Source organism: Dreissena polymorpha, chromosome 2, assembly GCF_020536995.1.
Source record: "Dreissena polymorpha isolate Duluth1 chromosome 2, UMN_Dpol_1.0, whole genome shotgun sequence".
NCBI lineage: Eukaryota > Metazoa > Mollusca > Bivalvia > Myida > Dreissenidae > Dreissena > Dreissena polymorpha.
This window is the reverse complement of record NC_068356.1, coordinates 74134778-74155918: the sequence shown is the minus strand read 5'-3', so window position 1 is coordinate 74155918 and position 21141 is coordinate 74134778. Positions and strand designations below refer to the sequence as shown.

General features: G+C 34.7%; 1 protein-coding gene across 2 annotated transcripts; it reads left to right on the top strand.

Annotated features, from left to right (window-relative positions):
* Window positions 1-12374: 12374 nt before the first annotated feature.
* Window positions 12375-19152, top strand: LOC127867630 (cytochrome c oxidase assembly protein COX19-like). 2 transcript variants are annotated; one of them, XM_052408937.1, is made up of 4 exons: window positions 12375-12495; window positions 16332-16443; window positions 17848-17968; window positions 18495-19152. In XM_052408937.1, the coding sequence occupies exons 1-3, from the start codon at window positions 12426-12428 to the stop codon at window positions 17924-17926; spliced, it is 261 nt and encodes an 86-aa protein (XP_052264897.1). In that variant the 5' UTR covers window positions 12375-12425; the 3' UTR covers window positions 17927-17968; window positions 18495-19152. The 2 variants fall into 2 exon arrangements, with proteins under 2 accessions (XP_052264897.1, XP_052264896.1); XM_052408936.1 differs by having other exon boundaries at window positions 17848-19152.
* Window positions 19153-21141: the final 1989 nt, after the last annotated feature.

The following is a 21141-nucleotide window of genomic DNA, read 5'->3' as shown; positions in this document are numbered from 1 at the left end:
GCAGATTCGTTCATACGATACAAAGACACAATTTTGTTTTAAGGATCATTTTGGCTTACACGACTCACCAGTCGAATATAAAATATATTTTATAAACAACTGGTAGCAAGATGAGTTGCAGATAATTGGTCAGTAACCACATTTTAACAAACTATTTTGACCTGTTAATTCCTTTCAGCTCAATTCAACACTGAAAAATGCCCATAATTTCAATTTATGTCATTATTTAAGAATTCATACAAAATAAGTAGCAGTTATCAAATTGTATTCCTATTGTGCACATTTCTGCCAATTTTTAACAGTAAGAATTGTTTACATCATTTGCTTTTCGACTTTAAATTGTCACACTTGTTTGTTAGAAACCGACGGCAGCCATCTTGATTTTAACCGTGCCCGTTGCTAAGCAACTTATGTGAAGCCGATTTTTAAAGTCCTTGAGCATCATTTATATTTGAATTAATTTTATTTAAAGTTCTGAAATGTATTCACTGCAATGCAGAAAACGCTCCTTTGAGGTATTATTATGTTGTTATATGTTGTTGCACATTTTCAGATGTTTTAACGTTTCCAATTTTCTATACTTAAGAACATTCTATTTGAGCACTTGTTGAAAAGGCACATTTTATATTTTGTTGGGCACAATTTTTGTTGTTGCAGGCACACTGTGTCATGTGTATGGCACACTGTGTCATCTTTGTAAAAACAACCTTCCATTGATAGTAAAACTACGTTCTGAATTTTTTTGTTCAGAACTCTGGTGCCAACTTGAAGTTTAATATTTTAACACATTGTAAGTGAAATTTGTTCAGTGCTTCTTTACAGTAAATAATAAAGAATATATTTAATCATACATGTTATATTATACTCTTTATGTTCCTTGCTGGACAATAAATTACATAAAAAAAACTTAAGTCTGGAATGACTTACTTTCATGGACAAAAACATCTTATATTTTAAAGCCACACTGCCATAACTATTTACTGAAAGACAGCTACTATTTATACCTGGTATAAGACTTGAACATGAAGCGGAGCACAACAATACTTTACGAAACTACGTTTCCCGGCATATTTGCCTCCTTTATGAAAGTAATTTAAATATATCATGCACCACATTGAATCATACACGCTAGTTGAGAAGCAAACACTATGAACAATTATGTTTAAACAGTAAATTTGTATTCTTTTTGTGTTAAAATAAACTGATTTATAAGCGGGCCAATTTAACCTTTAATGTAAAATAACTGCTGCGACCTCATGTTGTATTGGTATATCATTTCACTGTAAAATACAAATAATGTAAAAGCATTAATATTAACTATAAAACTTCATTTATGGACCGTCTGGTTAAAATAGTGGTTTATATGTGTATTTAGATGTGTCAATTATTGAAGGAATGATATAAGTACATGAGTTAAGCAATAATGGATCAAATGCGTGACAACGAGGGTAAAAATAATTTGGCATGTAAGAGTGAAATATATATTGGAACACACTGAATTTAAGTTGATTAAAATACAAGTGTTGATTTAAATTAGCAAATTGATAGGCTATCAAAAATTACGAAACTTTTAATGTTGTACACACATTCAATTATAATTTGTTATAAAAATATATATTATTCGTTGATGCAAAAAAATAATGATACTCATACACAAGTTATGTCAATTTAGTTTTTAGGTTCCTAAAACTGGTATTCAAACATTTGGAAAAAAGACACATTTCAGTAAATGTTTCAAAATTCACTCCCATTTAACTTTTGATAGTTCTCTTCATGCGAAAGTAAAAAAATTACATACTTCTTTTTGTATTAAAGGGGCCTTTTCACGTTTTGGTATATTGACAAAATTAATAAAAGTTGTTTCAGATTCACAAATTTTCGTTTTAGTTATGCTTTTTGTGAGGAAACAGTAATACTGAACATTTACCATGCCGTAACATAGCCATTATATGCATCTTTTGACGATTTAAAAACATGAATATTATAAAGCGTTGCAACGCGAAACGATTGAATAGTTTGGTAGTTCTGTTCTTGTCGTTATATTTTGTGAAACTTCTAGGATTGCTTATATAAAGTATAAAATACATCTTCCATTGTATTAGGACGGATGGTCGATCGGTCTAAGTGGTTGTTTTTTTTAACCCAGGACTCCAGGGGTCAGTGGTTCGAGCCCTGCTGAGTTTTTTTTCTTCTTTTTTTAAAATTGTTTTTCTTGAAATACATCGCTCATTGTATAAGAACGGATCGCCGAATGGTCTAGACTTTTACTCCAGGACTCCAGGGGCCAGTGGTTCGAGCCCTGTTGAGGGTTACTTTTTTTCTATTTTTACATTTTATTCTTGATTTTTTACTGGAGCTTTTAAGATCCAATGTTTGCATTTATCAATATAATGTATTTAATGACAAATTCAATACATGCCAAAATCTGTGAAAAGGCCCTTTAAGTCATTTTGGAGACTTGATAACCATTCAGTAATTTTCTCAAAAAAAAATAAACAAAAAAACAAAAATTTATTATATTTGCAGAAAGTCAATGTTTTAGTTTTATTATTAGGGAGTGTTAATAGTTTATTCGTACCATTAGGACGATTTCATTCCATCGTTCAATTTGCAAGTTTAGGCAAACTATTTCAAATTCTTAAAATAGTCACATACGAAGATATATCTTTTACATCAATGATCTTCATAAGATATTGTAAAGGACCACACAATCTATATAATAATTGCCGTATAATGATATATATTTCTGTCTAAAATAAATACATTGGTTAACATTTAATAACTGAATAATATTGTTAATAGTCAAAGGAAATACAGCAGTTGATGTTGAAGTGTAAGCCACCTTTAATCTTGGTGTATTAGTTTTATTTATGCTAATGATATTTATTTAGTTTTAGATTAAATTATTAAATTCAGCATAAAGTCGATTGGCATGATCGTTTGGATATTTGAGATATAAAATACAACTGGGTTTTACGAGATCGCATATTTTAAGTAAGCAAGATAAAGCATATATTAAATACTTTTAGTTGCAAAATAAAAATGTACACTTATAAATGTTATTTAATGTATTTTGATACACTCACTGTATTTAAAAACTTGTTAAGTAATGTAATAATATATTGGCAGTGTATATACATAAACCATTTAAACAACAGAAAGAATCAAATTCAGAAACAAATAATTAAGCATAAAACAATTATTTGCTGATGTTGAAAATGTAAACTGGCGACGTTGAAGTACAATTCATATTCCATAGGATATTAACAAAACAGAAGTCAATGATGTCGGTCTTATATAATATTTTACTATATTTGTGCACAACAATCATTGATTATTTTCAACAAATCATCATTAATATTAAACATATTTAATCAAAATGCCTCCATTTTGATTAGGGATTATAATGGTCATGTGCAGTAATTTGCACTCTGGCAAGCCATGCCCAACAAGGATGATAGAAAATCACGAAACCATGGTGAAATATAACCATGGTCTGTTGCTTTTGTGGCAATTTCTTCCCATAATTGACTATGCTTAAAAGACCACGCTTGTCTAGGGTTCGCCGACCGATGTTTCAAACATGCAACACTTCTTTATGGTTTCCAAAATAATGTTTGTTTTCTGCAAATGTAAATGTTCAACTTTGCTCAGCCATTTCACTAGGTTTTGAGTTTAGGATGGTTTTGCCTGACCTCATAGTGTGAATGCCTAAAATTGTCAACTGAGAAATGTTTAGATTGTTTACGTCTAAATGGTGTCTTTTCTTTTTTGTTGTTTAGAATAAGCTAATAGGAAATGGAACTATCAATAGCAAATTGCTTTTAATTTTATGCATTTATGCTTATTACCGCACCATCAGCCTTATCAGCCATCCTAGCCAAGTCATGCTACGCATCATCCTCAACCGGCTGAAAAGTAAGGCCGATGAACTGCTGGTGGAAGAGCAGACTGGATTCAAAGATGGACGAAACACAGTGGAACAACTTGACATAAAGCATTCGACCTCGTTTGCCATTTTTGACAAACCTAAAGGCAGGTTCTGAGAGGATTCAAGGTTAACGAAGGGCTGGTGTTAGCCTTCAAAAAACTCTACAGAAACGCCAGCAGCACAGTTCTTATAAATGGACTGATGGGACATCAGTGAGCGTCTGTGAGGGATGTCTGTTTATCCTTTGATTGAAAAGGCACGAGACCATCATAGACCACCACACATCCATCTCCATCGGAGGCAGACCCATTTCTATTTAGAGATTTGCTGATGACATTAATCTCATGAGTGGCTCCAGCAGTGCACTCGAACACCTCACCATCATCAGGAGCATACGGGAAGCAGGTTAGCCCGCAGATCATGGAGATCATGTTGAACGGTAAACCAACACAATCAAATAAATCAACATGATCGGCGAGAAGCTGGAGAAGTGACCAGCTATTTATTTATTAAAATCCAAAAAAAAATGAAGCTAATAAAATAATAGTTAAAATAGAGTTTTAATCTTCGTTATATATATATATATATATATATATATATATATATATATATATATATATATATATATATATATATATATATATATATATATATAACCGCAGTGTTATCTGCTTTAGGTTTTGTTGATGTGAAGTAAGTATTCGAAATAGAAAATGTCAGTTCGATTAAAACAATAAATCATATGCAAGCGCGAAGATGAAACATGATGATAAATGTAACGTAATACATTAAGTAAATGTATTCGAGTTATTTTGTTTATATTTACCTACGAATTGTATGCATTATTTTTCTGCAAAACTCTATTTATCAAATATGTTAAGCTTGAATAAGAAAACATGAACTGTTGCTTATTCCTTATTTGAATAAGGAAGTAGGAAAAAGGAACCAACGTACTCTCCATGAAAAAAAAAGATGCGAGATCACGAGTTTATCGTTCGCACTTGTCACAAATGTGCATAAACAGGGTGTTGATTGCGTGACTTTTGGGGGTTCTACTTTTTAACTTTAATAGATTTAACACGACGGTAAGCGGTGCTTTCTTTCAAATCACTTTTTAAAACAAGTTTTCTAAAAAAAAAATCAACTAAAAATACAAGTACAAATCGAGTTCTTTAGTACGATGTCACAATGTAAATTGTATCAGTAAATTGTTTATCTGATAAGTAACCCATTCTTAAAAAATCCGTATGGTTCACACTAAAAACGAGGTAAAATTATGTTTTATCAACACTCATATTCCCGCACATATTTATATTATTGTATTGACTACTTTTTGAAAGTCAAACAGGCATGACATACATGTAGCTGTGTCCGTTTTGAAAACTTGCGATATCCCGGGGTCGCATCGTTTTCGCATACTGCTAGGTTAAGGGGTGTTGCGGCAGTATATTTAACCGAGAATATATTTATAGCAACACCGATGATGCTATTATCACAACTCAATATTTTTGTTATCAGTATCATCAGAAATGACCGAGTTGGTTCATAATTCAATTGTCAGTGGTTCGATCCCAGTTGGGGTCAACTTTTTTTTTTACTTTTTTTTATTTCTTTAATTTTATTCTTGTTTTATACTGGAGCTTTTTAGTCATGTCGTTTAAATTTATCAATTTAAAGCATTTAATCACAAACTCTAAAACAAGCCGAAATCTGTGAACAAGTACATGTAAGTTATTAATGATTAAGGTCGAGTTTGTTACTGTATGGTATTATGTTTGTGTTTAAATATTGTTTATATTAATGTCTTTTGGTAAGCTGTTGTGATCCAAATTAAGATTGTAAACAATTTCTAATGTTTATGCATATTTCTTACAATCTATGTACCGGTACTTGGGTTTTGCCTAATTGATGTATTTTTATAAAATTTGACGTAGAGGCTAGGGATAGTTAAAACAAAAAATCTCGGTTAAAAGTGCGATGACCCCTTTTTTATTTGTGTTTTATGATGACAACACGTAGATGAACATATTTGAGCAGTTTTGCAGAATTCTATTTGACATAATTTTTGAAATTACATTTTGGTGTAAAAAAAAGTAAAAAATTGATGTTTTTTGGGGTGACAAAAAAAAATAAAAAATAAATATTTTTTTTATTTAACTTGTGTTCTCCATTTTTTTGGCATTGTGTTGTTTAATTAAATGGTATTTTATGTGTCTTAGCTTATATAATATCTATAGGTTGTCTATTTCATAGGTTATTAATTGGTTTGAGGCAATTAGAGATTTTCCAGTTCAAATGAAAAAGTACATGTTATAAAATGGTGAATAAAATCAAATCAAGGCCAGTGACCCTATATTTTTATTTCATTTTTCATATAGTATTTGTATATAGTACTTGAATATAAATTTTGAACAAAATCTATTTGGTGGAAAAAATCAGCAAAACTGCAGCAACACCCCTTAATTTCTCTCATGGTGATGCAGCTTTAGTTATACTTTGTGTACATCCGTATATATTTTACACTTTATTCGGATAAAATAACTAAAACCAAAACGCCTAGAGTTTCGATATTTGGTGTGTGATATCAGATAGTCGACCTACATTATATTTGCTCACATTAGGTCACTGGAGTTAAAACTACGTCACACAAGTTTCATTTTTTCCTCAACTGAGCACAACGTGCCCATCATGGTGACTTATTGTGGTAGGCTGCTTTCCGGCGTCTGTTTTTATGTGCCGTCGACGACATCAACAGAACCGAAAGGCCAATGTTACTAAAAACTGAAATTATCGTCCCATACATGAAGCACGTTTAATGTTTGAATGTTTTTCAACCAAACGGAACCATTTTCAAACTTGTCCAAGATATATTTAAAACAAATCTTTTGACCAAGTTTCATGAAGATCGGACAATAAATGTGGCCTCTAGAGTATTAACAATATTTTACTATAGCCATATATAGCCATACAAGGAAAAATGACACGCCTGCATGGCAGCCATTTTTTTTAATCAACCGGAACCATTTTAATACTAATATCGTTTTCTCGCATTTTCGACCTTTTAAAACCTACAGAGAGAACATGAGAAAACAATTCGAAGACACGCGATACGAATGCGCGATAGATGTCATTTTGTCCACAGGTGTCACTTCTCAACCAACGCGAATCTTTTTCGCGTTGTATGATAGGCAAAAATTGAGCGCTATTTTCTATTTAACTATTTTTTCTATGTAGTATTCAATTATTTTCAAAACGTGAATAAGACGCTTCCATTAGAAATTTGCGCAAATCACCATTATGTACATTGGCTTGACGTAAGTATGCTCAAGCAATCACTCTGTGCATCTGTAAAATCAATTTTAAAATTCTTATTTGCTCGATTTGATGAATAAATAAACGTGTTCAGCTCAATTGTAAATGCGTAAATACATAATCAGACGACATAGTAAGTAGAAACATGACAGCGCAAGCAAACGCATGATAAATATGCAAGAAATAATGTTTGTTTAAAAATAACTTCTTTCATTCGCGGACCATAGTCCGCGAACAGTCGGGAAGTGTGCTTACGAATCCGGGTAGAGATCGGACGAACGCAGTGGCGCTACATCCCTAGTACTATAATGAAATCCAAATAATACTGTCGGGATCTCGCATCATGATCTTGCGTTGTCACATCGTCATCTCATGTTTGAACATCGTGATTTCACTCCTTTGCAATCTCGCCCTTTAGTGGCAATAATCCAATAATCCAACTACCAGCTAGGGAGTTGCAACTGTAAACCGCTTTTTCACTTATGCGCAAATTAAAACAACTTATGTGATATGGTTTGCTCGCATAAAAATGATAATGATATTAATCCAAAGTTTCAAATACGTCAACTGTTCATGAAAACGTGTAAGTTTTATCGATGGAAAAAGCCGAGTGTTTCGAATCCGAAAATACGCTATCGACTTCCTCGGGAATCCTCCGCGAGATAGTTCTCGTGGCTTATCAACCAATCGTAATAAACAGACTATATCCGGAACCTTTGTAAGATAGATCGAATCGTCAATTCAAATTTTCGGCTTTCGGTTTGATTACGTTTTTTTATCAAGATTTTGTTTGAATATTTCTCCACAAATGACGCGATAATTGATGTCGATTGTAACATTTATTGTGTTGGTTATGATTTATTATTTTGATTGAACTCGATTTTATAGACATAGCTTCGCTCTCGTATGGTATGAAATTACTGAGGGTGTATATCCCATACACCATCGGTTACTAACAGTGTAACTAATAATAAAATTCTTAGAAAAAAGATTACAAACCACACAGGTTTTATATGTCAATATATAGTCCAATGTGTATTCTTGGACATACCAACAAACAACTTCATTTAAAGCGGCAATGTTTTGACAAAATACTGGCTACATTTAGCTCCCTGTGGTTATCTGTTTCATGTACACAGTTTCTCATAATATCGGCCCTTCTGATTGGTTGCTAAGGTTTGTGACTATGCGCACGTGCTTCTCTATAAAGAGATTATCGATGAAAAAATGAAACTCGTGCACATGTTTTTCCTAAAATATTTTTAGATTTTTTCAAAGCGGCTAATACAACATTTGATAAACCTACTAATGAACTAATATAATTATGTGTTACGTTATTTAAAAATCATAGCATCATCCTGGACTAAACATGACCTAAGTAAAACCGGAAATTATGAAAATAATCGTCGCAATTTTCAATAATAAAAAGTAAATAAATTTAAATACATATCTTGCAAGATTGTAACAGATGCTGAGTCAAATTATAAGAAATAACATGATACACAACTCGCATGACCTACTCGTTGTCGATCAGACCCGATTAAAGTATGATATATTCACAACGTAAAGACACAACTTCGCGTTGGACCAATTAAATCGCTCGTGTGTTAAAAAAATGTCGGCCAGTTGAAATGTATGTAAACAAAGGTTTCAAGCGGCGATGGACATTTAGCTTTGATAAATAATGTAACGGCAGTAACGGTAAGAATATTTTGTCATACGTTTTATTGAATTATCGAGGTCCGTGAACTTTGCAGGTAAAATGCCCTTTACTCCGTGAGGATTTCAGTCTTTGATCGGGTCTGCTCGACAACGATCAAGTCACACGAGTTGTGTACCGTGTTATTTCTTAAAATTTGAGCCAGCATTTGTAGAAATCTTGCAAAACATATACATTTCCAGAAAAGAAATTTATTTCTGCGTTTAGTAAGATCGAGTTCGTGAAAGTCGCTGCACAATTGATGAAGTTATGGCTGTTCACAGCGATGATGCACCCCGTTTTCGGGTCATTTTGAGGTGAATACCTTGTTATACATATATTTGATGGTCACTTTCCCTACTAGAGGTTCCAATATCTTAGATCTATTCCTTACAAACATGCCAGCCCAAGTACACAGCACTACAATGTCACCACCCCTTAGCTCCTCAGATCACGACATCATATTCCACGAAATTAAGGTTTACTGAGGTCGCCCAATTCAACCAATCAGGAACATCAAATGCTTTGGGAAAGCAAAGTGGAATTACCTCAAAAGAGACTTTGAGACCTTCTCGAGCTATTTCGTAATAGCAAACCACTCTGATCCAAATACTGCTTGGTCTTTATTTAAGGACGAACTCACACGTCTCAGCTCAATCCACATTCCAATCAAAATAACAAAAATCCGTCATGATCTACCATGGGTCAACCACCAAATCATAAAACTGATAAGGAAACGCGACCAACTATAAAAAAGAATGAAAAGGTCAAATCCCAGCAACCCTAACCTAGCATATAAATTTAAGCACACAATGTGTCTCGTCCAAAAAGAAATCAGGAATGCCTACTGGAACTACCTAGACACTGTCATCTTCTCTCAGGACTCTCAACCTGGAGGAAACAAGAAATTCTACTCCTTTATTAAATCCAACCAAACTGAAAACTGCGGCGTCGCCCCCCTATTAAGTAATGACCAAACGTTCACAGACCCAAAAGCCAAAGCCAACATTCTCAATAAACAATTTGAGTCTGCTTTTTTCAGACCCCAACCTATGAGTTTACTCCAGTCCTGCAAGCAAGTCCTTACTCCACCTGATCGCCCTTTTATGGCCCAAGTCAACATAACTCAGGACGGTGTAGACAAGCTACTTCAAGCCCTAAATCCGAGCAAAGCCACAGGGCCAGACCAACTATCCCCAAGATTACTGAAAGAACTTCACAGAGAAAAAGCCCCTGTCCTCACCCATATCTTTCAGATACCGCTTTAAACAGGTATTGTCCCAGAAGACTGGAAGCTTGCAGTAGTAGCCCCAGTCTTCAAGAAAGGTCCAAAATGTAATCCTAGTAACTATCGCCCTATCTCCCTTACCTGCATAGCCTTAAAATTAATGGAACAAATCATCACGTCTAATATCATGCCCTTCTATGACAGAAATAACATCCTTTACCCCAACCAACATGGTTTTAGATCCAAACACAGCAGTGAGACGCAACTGATTGGTTTCACACAGGCAGTCCATGACCGTCCCAAAAATTGTCAACAAACAGATGTTGAAGTCATGGACTTCAGTAAAACATTCGACAAGGTAGACCACCATAAACTTATCCATAAACTTAAAAGATTAGAAATAAATGACCATGTTACCTCATGGACCCACTCGTTTCTCCAAGCCCGAACCCGACAAGTCGTCGTTGAAGGTCAGAACTCTGAAAATCTCCCAGTCCGCTCAGGTGTTCCCCAAAGGTCAGTCTTAAGGGCCCTGCTTATTCCTATCCTATATAAACGATCTTCCTGATAACATCAAAAGCAGACAGAACAGGACTATTTGCGGACGACACCATACTATATCTCATAATCAAATCCTCCACTGACGCTCATACATTCCAAAATGACCTTAATTGCCTCGAAAAATGGGAGTCAGATTTCCCCATGCAATTCAATCCGGACAAGTGCAAAGTACTTAGAATTACTCGCAAACGGAAGCCCATACTTCACCAATATAAACTTCACGGTATAGGCCTCAAAACAACTGACGCCGTAACATATCTAGGCGTAACAATTACAAACGATCTAACATGAACCAAACAAATTAACAACATCACCTCAAAAACAAACAACGCCCTAAGATTCATAAAACGCAACATAAAAAAACAGTAAAAGAAAGAGCATACAAAACTTATGTAAGACCACAGTTAGAATACTTATCAACAATTTGGGATCCCTGGCAACAGTACCTTATCTATAAGGTAGAACAGGTTCAACGGTCATGCAGCTGTCAGATACATCTATCTATATTACACCTACACCAGCAGTGTGCCTAACATGATAACTTCACTGAATTGGCAAACCCTTGAACAACGCCGCAAACTAAGGGAAGTCATATTCATCTTCAAGATCCACCACAACCTTGTACAGGTTGACCATAAGCATCTAATACCAACCAGAAACCTGAACTTTCTGATACCTCATTCTAGGACGAACTACCTTGCAAATTCTTTCTTCTCTAGGAGCATTCGTCTATGGAACAGTTTAACTATCTCAATACAATCACGCGCCAGCTTTAACATCATTGCCGAGCAGCTTCCTCAAACCTTCAAATTCTAAATTATAACTGTGTTTTTATCTTTTATCCTTGTATATTAGACTTAGTGTTATCCTTTCTTTACCTCCTGATTTAAATCTGCACATAACAAAAATTCTAACACTGTTTGAGACAACGTGCCTGCTAATAATAATCGCGATCGAGTGTCAGCAGTATACCATAGATGTAAATGTAGATGTAGAAATATTTATGTATCATTCACAATCATGTTTTCAGCAATAATATCATAATATCATTAATATCATAGCCAAACGCTAACAACCTGTGGCACGGAACCCCGTAGTTTTTTTAAGGTAAACGAAACTTACGGACCATGGACCAGTCACAATACCGCCCATACGATCCGGCCCAGATTTGCGGACCATACAGGTCACAATATACTAAATAGTTTCCCTATATAATTCAATGTAAAAGCGACAACTTTGAGCGAAAATAAATGCAACATTTTGCACATAGAGACCCCCATAACCATACCTTTTCTTAAAGGCCATTCTAAGCGGAATCGATTTATGCAATAAAAAAGATATGTCATGTTCAAACCGAAAAAGAACTTGACGCTAAATAAAATCGACTGTTTTTGCAACTTTTTTTTCGGCCGTTTCTTAGTGGAATGTAACCTTTTTTAGTGCAAGGCTTTACTAAAGTCTCCAAGTTTATCATATTTCAGGGATTCGGTCGTGAACACCTATTTATGCCCTACCATTATCTCCGAAAGATAAAACCCGAACAATAGTTTAAGATGTAAAACATGCCTTTGAGTCAACTATGATATCTTTTTAGAGAGTACAGCCCTACATGAAACGAGTATTTAGTATATTGTAACCTACAGTCCATTTTTTTATTATATAGTGTCGTGTAGCCTTAAGGGAGATAATTTGAAATGGCTACTCCAGCAGCCAGGTTTACACCGACACCACCAGATAAAGGCAGTTTTCCAATAGATCACGAGGGTAACATGACATTGTACATGTATACACTTAACTTTGTTACAGACTGAACTTTGTATGAAATATTCTAAAGCGAACATTTCCAAGGACTTTGTTTATTAAGCATTTTCATGAGTTTCGTCAGGTCAGGCAACACTACACTACTACTACTAGTATGTCTATCCGTAGTATCGGCCCTCTTATTGAATACATATGTATTTTGGAAGTGAACAAATACAAAAACACGCATGTTTTATATGTCAATTATAGTCAAATGTGTATTCTTGGATATAACAACGCAAACTGCATTTAAATCGACAAAATATGGGCTACACTTAGCTCCCTGTAGTAATCTGTATTAATCTACAATGGTTCTCATAATATCGGTCCCTCTGATTGGTTGCTAGGTTTTTATACTATGCACATGTGCTTGTTCTTAAACAAGTTGTCATAATGGGAAAATGAAACTCTTGCTCATGTTGTTCTTATTTTATTAAACATTTTATTTAAAAAATAAGTAGCAGAGTATAAAACATTTTATCAAAGGGGCCTTTTCACAGATTTTGGCATGTTTTGAAGTTTGTCATTAAATGCTTTATATTGATAAATGTAAACATTGGATCTAAAAAGCTCCAGTAAAAAATCAAGAATAAAATTTAAAAAAGGAAAAAAAGAGTAGCCCGCAGCAGGGTTCGAACCAGTGACCCCCGGAATCCTGGAGTAAAAACCAATTAGACTGCTCGGCCATCATGCCAATTATATATGCCTACGTATTTTATATTTATATAAGCAATCTTCGTAGTTAAACGACAACAACAGAACTCTCCAAATTATTCAATCGTTTCGCGTTGCAACGCTTTATAATTTTCAGGTTTTTAAATCGTAAAAAGATGCATATAATGGCTATATTAGACCATGGTAAATGTTCAGTATTACTGTTTCCTCACAAATATTGTAACTAAAACAAAAATTTGCGAATCTGAAACAACTTTTTTCAATTTTGTCAATTTACCAAAACGTGAAAAGATCCCTTTAAGCTACTATTAATCCAAAGGCATAAAAACTAACTTTCATAATTGTGTGTTACATAATTTAAAAAAATCATTGCATCAACCTTAAATAAGCATTATAGTCATGGATAACCATCAAATAAATTAAAACTTCAGAAAATTGAAACAAAAACATTTATGTTCCAGCTCTTCCTTAGGGTTTTTCGTTAAAGTCACGATACTATGAGGAGGGCCAATACTATGAGAATAAGGGATACTAGTTATACTAGCTTCTGTCCATGCGTTTTGTTTCACTTTTAGTGTTATTAATACCCAGGACCAGCCACCAGGTGAATCCTGTCCTCATTTAAGAACATGTGATAATTTTAAATGATTGTTCTCATATGTTAACAATATCAATAATTGTGTCATGCTTGTGATATGACTTCAAAGTATTTGCATGAAGTTGAAGCCTTAAATTATCCTATGTCCATAATAGGGCTGTAACGATACATTTGAATATTCGAGTTACTCGAATACGGCTGTGGACAAAACGTATTCGTTATTCGCCACCTCCCGTACCGAATATTTGACGAATACAAACAACGTGGTTTGAGTTTGAAAGTTTAATCATCTTATCTTACCCTTACCTTACAAATGAAGGTTCATACAATAAGCCCCTAAATTTAAATGTTGTCCTTATTCCAGCAGTTTTCATCATGTTTACCCCACCCACTATTTTACACAGTGAGATTATCAACAAAAATGGCGGGCACCTGTTAAATATTTACGACATTGAATTGAAAAATCTTTCGATGGTTGTTTAATTTTTATTAGCTCATCTATTTTTAAAAAAAAAAATATGAGCTATTGTCATCACCTTGGCGTTGGCATCTGCGTCGGCGTCCGGTTAAGTTTTGCGTTTAGGTCCATTTTTCTCAGAAAGTATCAATGCTATTGCATTCAAACTTGGTACACTTACTTACTATCATGAGGGGACTGGGCAGGCAAAGTTAGATAACTCTGGCGTGCGTTTTGACAGAATTATGTGCCCTTTTTATACTTAGAAAATTGAAAATTTTGGTTAAGTTTTGTGTTTAGGTCCATTTTATTCCTTAAGTATCAAAGCTATTGCTTTCATACTTGCAACACTTACTAACTATCATAAGGGGACTGTGCAGGCAAAGTAATGTAACTCTGACTGGCATTTTGACAGAATTATGTGCCCTTTTTATGCTTAGAAAATTGAAAATTTGGTTAAGTTTTGTGTTTAGGTCCACTTTATTCCTACTGTATCAAAGCTATTGCTTTCATACTTGCAACACTTATTAACTATCATAAGGGGACTGTGCAGGCAAACTTATGTAACTCTGACTGGCATTTGGACAGAATTATGGGCCTTTTATACTTTGAAAATTGAAAATTTTGGTAAGTTTTGTGTTTTGATCCACTTTACCCCTAAACTATCATAGATATTGCTTTCATACTTGGAACACTCGCAAACTATCATAAGGGTACAGTAAAAGGACAAGTTGCATAACTCTGGTTGTCATTTTTACGGAATTATGACCCTTTTTTGACTTACTAACTTTGAATATATGGTTAAATTTTGTGTTTCGATCCACTTTACTTCTAAAGTATCAAGGCTATTGCTTTCAAACTTCAAATACTGTCATGCTATCATGAGGTTACTGTACCTGGCAAGTTGAATTTTACCTTGACCTTTGAATGACTTTTTTTTTTTTTAAAGATCATCTCACAAATGACCACCACACCCTCACACTATACTATACCCCCCTACCCCACCCCCCCCCCATTTTTTTTTTTTGAAACTGTTTAAAATCACAAATATTTATTTTATTATTTTATGTTTGAAATACCTTCCAACCATCGCACCCGACAATACCCCCCCAACCCCCCACCCCCCCCTCCCCCCAAATTTACCCCCCCCCCCCCTATTTTTATTTTTTATTTTTTTTTAAGATCATCTCACAAATGACCACCACACTCTCACACTATACTATCCTACCCCCCCCCCCACCCCACCCCCCCCCCAAATTGTTTTTTTAAACGGTAAAAAAAACCCAAAACCCAAGAATATACCCCCCCCCCCCCCCCCCCCCCCCCCCCGAATTCATCTCACAAATGACCACCACACCCTCACACTATACTATACCCGCCCCCCCCCCCCCTATTTTTTTTTTTGTTTGCATTTGTTTTATTTGTTTTTCGCATTTTTGGAAGATAATGTAATAAATGTCCACGCCCCCACACTATACACCCCTCTTCACTCCACCCCTCCCTCCTTTGTGATTGAAAATGAGAGTCCCTTCACCTTTAAAAAGAAAATAGATGAGCGGTCTGCACCCGCAAGGCGGTGCTCTTGTTTAGGTATATCAAGTGATTTGATGCTCAAACATACAAACAAAGGATTAGCAGATGGAATTTCTTTTTTGTTTATCTTTAGGACAATGATTGTGCAACTTATCAACAAACATGGAGCCTAGATTGTCAAGTTTCTTAGTTGTTCTACTCAAGGATTTTATTGGTACTAGTAATGTTTTTTTTAAACTGTGTTAATAGTTTAAGCAGTTCTAGTCAGTGTTTTGTTATTTCAAAGTGTTCTATTTCATATTTTCAGTTTGCAATGATACTCAATTACTCAAATTGACAAATACTCATAGTTTCATACTATAAAATGTCATGTCAAGTTGTCAGTATTACTTTTGTTCATTGAAATTCATATTCGCAAATAAATATTCGTATTCGCCACCCTGCATTCGTGATACATATCGTATTCGTAACCTAGTGTATTCATTACAGCCCTAGTCCATAAAAACAATATTTTAATTTCACGTTAATATATTTTAGGAAAATGTAAGGTCCCTATGAGGAGGTACATGGACTGCCTGAGAAGAAAGGAGTACGATAACAATTTATGCCGGGAATTATCAAAAGAATACTTACAATGTCGGATGGATAAGTAGGTACTTAGCTTACTCGACATCTAAACATGTCAACAAACTTTGTATTGCATTGTTTAACATTCCTTCTTTAAATATGTATAATTATAGAGTGGCATTGACTCAAAGCACTTCATTTTCTATGTGAACCTACAAAGTGGGAGGCGTTAGTGGGAGGTTGTTATGGCGTCTAATTTGGGGGTAAAGAATCTGATTGCAGTAACTGCCTTTGATATGATAAAAGCGGCCCGCTTCAAGAACACAAATAATAGGATGCTGATACGGTTTGTTTTCCCGGGATAATTATTGGGGATATCTTCAAAATAAAATATGTCAGAGTATGTAACCACATTTTAAGTAATTATATATCGCTTATTTAATGAGTCCTAATTAGTATATTGTACTTACAAGTTACAACCTTGAGGTAGTAATTACATCACTATATATGGATTAGAAAATAACATTTTCGGATCATTCTTTTAAAGAGCTCTCTAGCGTACACCTCAATTTTACAACCTATATTGTTTTGATAAAGAATGATTGTTTGTGTTTCTAATGAGGTTGTTTGAATGAACATGCTGTTTGTGTTATGTTTGTGTACAAATAAATTTTTACAAGGTTTTGGTGTCTTTTACTCCGAGTGAAAACAAAAGTTATACTGAACTTTCGGTTTATGACTGCGAATTCGCTTTTTATACATGTTTTTAGATGACATCAATTACACGTGACAAGGTTCAAAAGCTTTACAAAGTATCTTCCAAGCATACAACTTTCAATAAGGCAACAATTGTTGTTTGGTCTTTTTACAAGATCCTGTAAGAATATTTCCTAATCCACTTCGATCGATCAACATTATTAAGGTCTCAATAAATTTGAAGGTTAAATTTTCACAGCTAAATGATGTTCACTTTTTGATGATCAAAAAAGAATTGATTTTTGCTGGAGCCAATCTTTGCAGAATTATGGCCGTTTTATCCATTTATCCAATGTAGAGTGTAGGGATAAGAATGTTTAAACATCCACTTCATATTTTGTAAAATTTTAAATCTTACTGAAACATGAACAAATTATATAGCTTCACTGATTTGATTTGTCATTGCAAATATTTCTAGATTATATTATGTTAATCAAATGACGTTATCATGCATAACGAATAATGTTATTACAGTCGACTTGAAACTGAAAAACACGAGATATATTAAAAATTGATGATGTGCGTTTCCTTTTGTTTGATTAACCTCCTTTTCCAGCAGCCATGACATTCATTTTTTGGTTTATATATGCTATGTATCTAAGTATAGGTAATATTGTATGATACAGATTTTATTTGGCATACAGTTTTTATTTGGTATGTAAAGGCCATAACAATTTATATTGGGTGTTTTATAACTGAAAATATATTTCCTAGTTCTTGTTAATTTCAGTAACTTGATGCAGCAGGAGCCATGGCAGAAACTCGGTTTTAAAGATTTACTGACTACAGAGACTGGAGACTCGCGATAGAGATTTACTGACTACAGAGACCGGGGACTCCTGATAGTGAAGGTTGTGTAACAGGAATGATCTGTAAATCTCTCTGTTGTTTGATTTGAAGAAGGAATATGTTTGGATTGTATTCGTTTTTTGGCCAATATACAATGCATAGAAATTGAAAAATGAGGCTATAAGCTCTAAATGGTTCAAGACCTTCTCATTGGTGTGACATTTATTCGATCAATATCTGCTCAGGTACTACTTTAAAGTTCCCTCTGTACTCTTTTAAGTATACTGCAATGTACCTCCGGTACTAAAAATATGCTTAAAGGCCCCCAGCCACAGTCTGGGGTCTTTTTAGTACCGGTATATTTTTTGTACTGCCGGTACTTTGTAATATACTTAAGAGTACCATGGGGAACTTTTCAGTCGTACCTGAGCAGACAATGACCAAGTAAGAGATAAGATATGTTTTGACTGATTAACAAAATGCCTAAAAAAGTTTGATTTCAACATTATATGACAAATGCTTTTGAAATCTTTTTTTTTCTATCTTTGCCTTTAATTCTTTGTGACTTGTTTTTGCATTGTTTTCTAGAGTTCAAAAATATGAGCCGGTCTCCTGGAAAACTGGGCTACATGCATGTGCATTCACCCTTTCCCTCTCATAAGCAAAGTGAAAATCGCTATGTGCAAACAGCATAAAACCAGAACATCCTGCGAGTATTTGGCAGTCTGTTCATGTTACTTGCTTTTTGTTATTCATTAGTATCTAAGGTTTGGACTTGAAGCCTTTAAAACTTGAATCTAATAAGAAAGGTCTTTAATTAAATTTTTAACTTTTTAAGGGACTACAAATGCTTAAAAATACGTACCTATGTGGTAAAGGGTTTACTAGTGTTCTAGATGAGCAAGTCGTATCATCATGATCTTGAAAGCAAAATATTTGCGGCATTATTTTTATCAGTTTGACTCCTTGTGGGGTGAATATACGTTGTTATTGCACAAGAAAAGATACCACATTTATGATTTAATATAATGAAAATGCTTTACTGTTGTTTCCTACTTCAAACACTGTATTTTGTGAAGTTGGATGAATACAAAAAATGTTAGATGAAATAATTGCGATTTTCGCTTGGGAAAAAAAAATCTGTGCTTTTCTTGTTACTTATGTATATGTGTTATGTATATATATTTAGTGTCTGTGTAATGCATGCATTTTTGCTTAATTTGTATATAAAATGTGATTGTATTTTTATCATGTTCACTGTATTTCTAAACTGCGTTCATGCATGCATGCACAAGATGAGAATTAAGGTGATTATCCCCATGTTTTTCTGAGAAAAAGTGGGGATATTGTGGTGATGTGCGTCTGTCCGTCCGTCCTGGCCACGTGCTCCTACACTATTAGCACTAGAACCTTGAAACTTACATACATGGTAGCTATGAGCATATGTGCGACAGTGACAGTAACAGAATTTTGATCTGACCCCTGGGTCAAAAGTTATGGGGGTTGGGGCGGGGCCAGGTCAGAGATTTTCCTGCGACCGCGATTCAAAAAAGGCTCATAACTACTGTGTCCCTTCAGATATTGCTTTCATATTTGAGATGCATGTGTATCTAGACAACACCTATCCATGCCCATAAAAAAATTTACCCCTGTGACCTTGACATTGAACTTTGGGTCAGTTTTTAGGTTTTGAAATCTGCGACCACGAATCGAAAAAGACTCATAACTACTGTGTCCCTGTAGATATTGCTTTCATATTTGGTATGCATGTGTATCTAAACAGCACCTTTCCATGCGCACACAATTTTTTTACCCCTTTGACCTTGAACTTAGGGTCAGTTTGCAGGTTTCGAAATCTGCGACGCGATTCAAAAAAGGCTCATAACTACTGTGTCCCTTCAGATATTGCTTTCATATTTGGTATTCATGTGTATCTGGACAAGACCTTTCCATGCGCATACATTTTTTTACCCCTTTGACCTTGACCTTACACTCGGGCCAGTTTTCAGGTTTGAAAATCTGCGATTCAAAAAAGGCTCAAAACTACTGTGTCCCTTCAGATATTGCTTTCATATTTGGTATGCATGTGTATCTGGACAAGACCTTTCCATGCCCAAACAATTTTTTACCCCTGTGACCTTGACCTTGGGGTCAGTTTTCAGGTTTCAAAATCTGCGACCGCGATTTGAAAAAGGCTCATTACTACTGTGTCCCTTCAGATATTGGTTTCATATTTGGTATGCATGTGTATCCAGACAACACCTCTCCATGCGCACACAATTTTTACCCTTATGACCTTGAACTTGTGGTCAGTTTTCAGGTTTCGAAATCTGCGACCACGTTTCGAAAAAGGCTCATATCTACTGTGTCCCTCCAGATATTGCTTTCATATTTGGTATGCATGTATATCTGGACAACACTCTATTGGCATAAAAAAATTTACCTCTGTGACCTTGACCTTGAACTTGGGGCCAGTTTTCAGGTTTTGAAATCTGCGACTGCGATTCGAAAAAGGCTCATAACTTATGTGTCCTTTCAGATATTGCTTTCATATTTGGTATGCATGTGTATCTGGACGACACCTTTCCATGCGCATAAAATGTTTGACCCCTGTGACCTTGACTTTGAACTTGAGGTCAGGGTTCAGGTTTCGAAATCTGCAACTGCGATTCAAAAAAGGCTCATACCTGCTGTGTCCCTTCAGATATTGCTTTCATATTTGGTACGCATGTGTATCTGGACAAGACCTTTACATGGGCATCAAATTTTTTACCACTGTAACCTTGACCTTGAACTTAGGGTCCGCGTTTAGATTTCGAAAACTATCATATGGTTATCTACCCAATCAGAAGAAGTGCAAGCATTTTCATCGGACAAAGGAATTATTTAACAATGAAGCTTGTGTATTGAAAACACATATAGAGTTACACAGTAGTGGTGCATAGATGTATTTAGTAGTAAATTGTTTGTGTTAACTCATCTGTGAAATGGTTTAGCTCATCCATCTAATGTTTATACAAGGGATTATAAAATATTGGTGCAAAGGGACACCTGTATATGAGAGAAGAGATAGAATGCAGTCAAGCATAAAAAGCATGAGAAACTCCTGGACTAGAGCCTCAAGAATCTATAAAAGGGCTGAAACTTTCAGTTTGTTCAATTACACTTTTAGACTCATTACTGAAAATCTGTCAAAATGTTCAAGTGGGAAAAATGTGAGAAACAATTTAAAGCA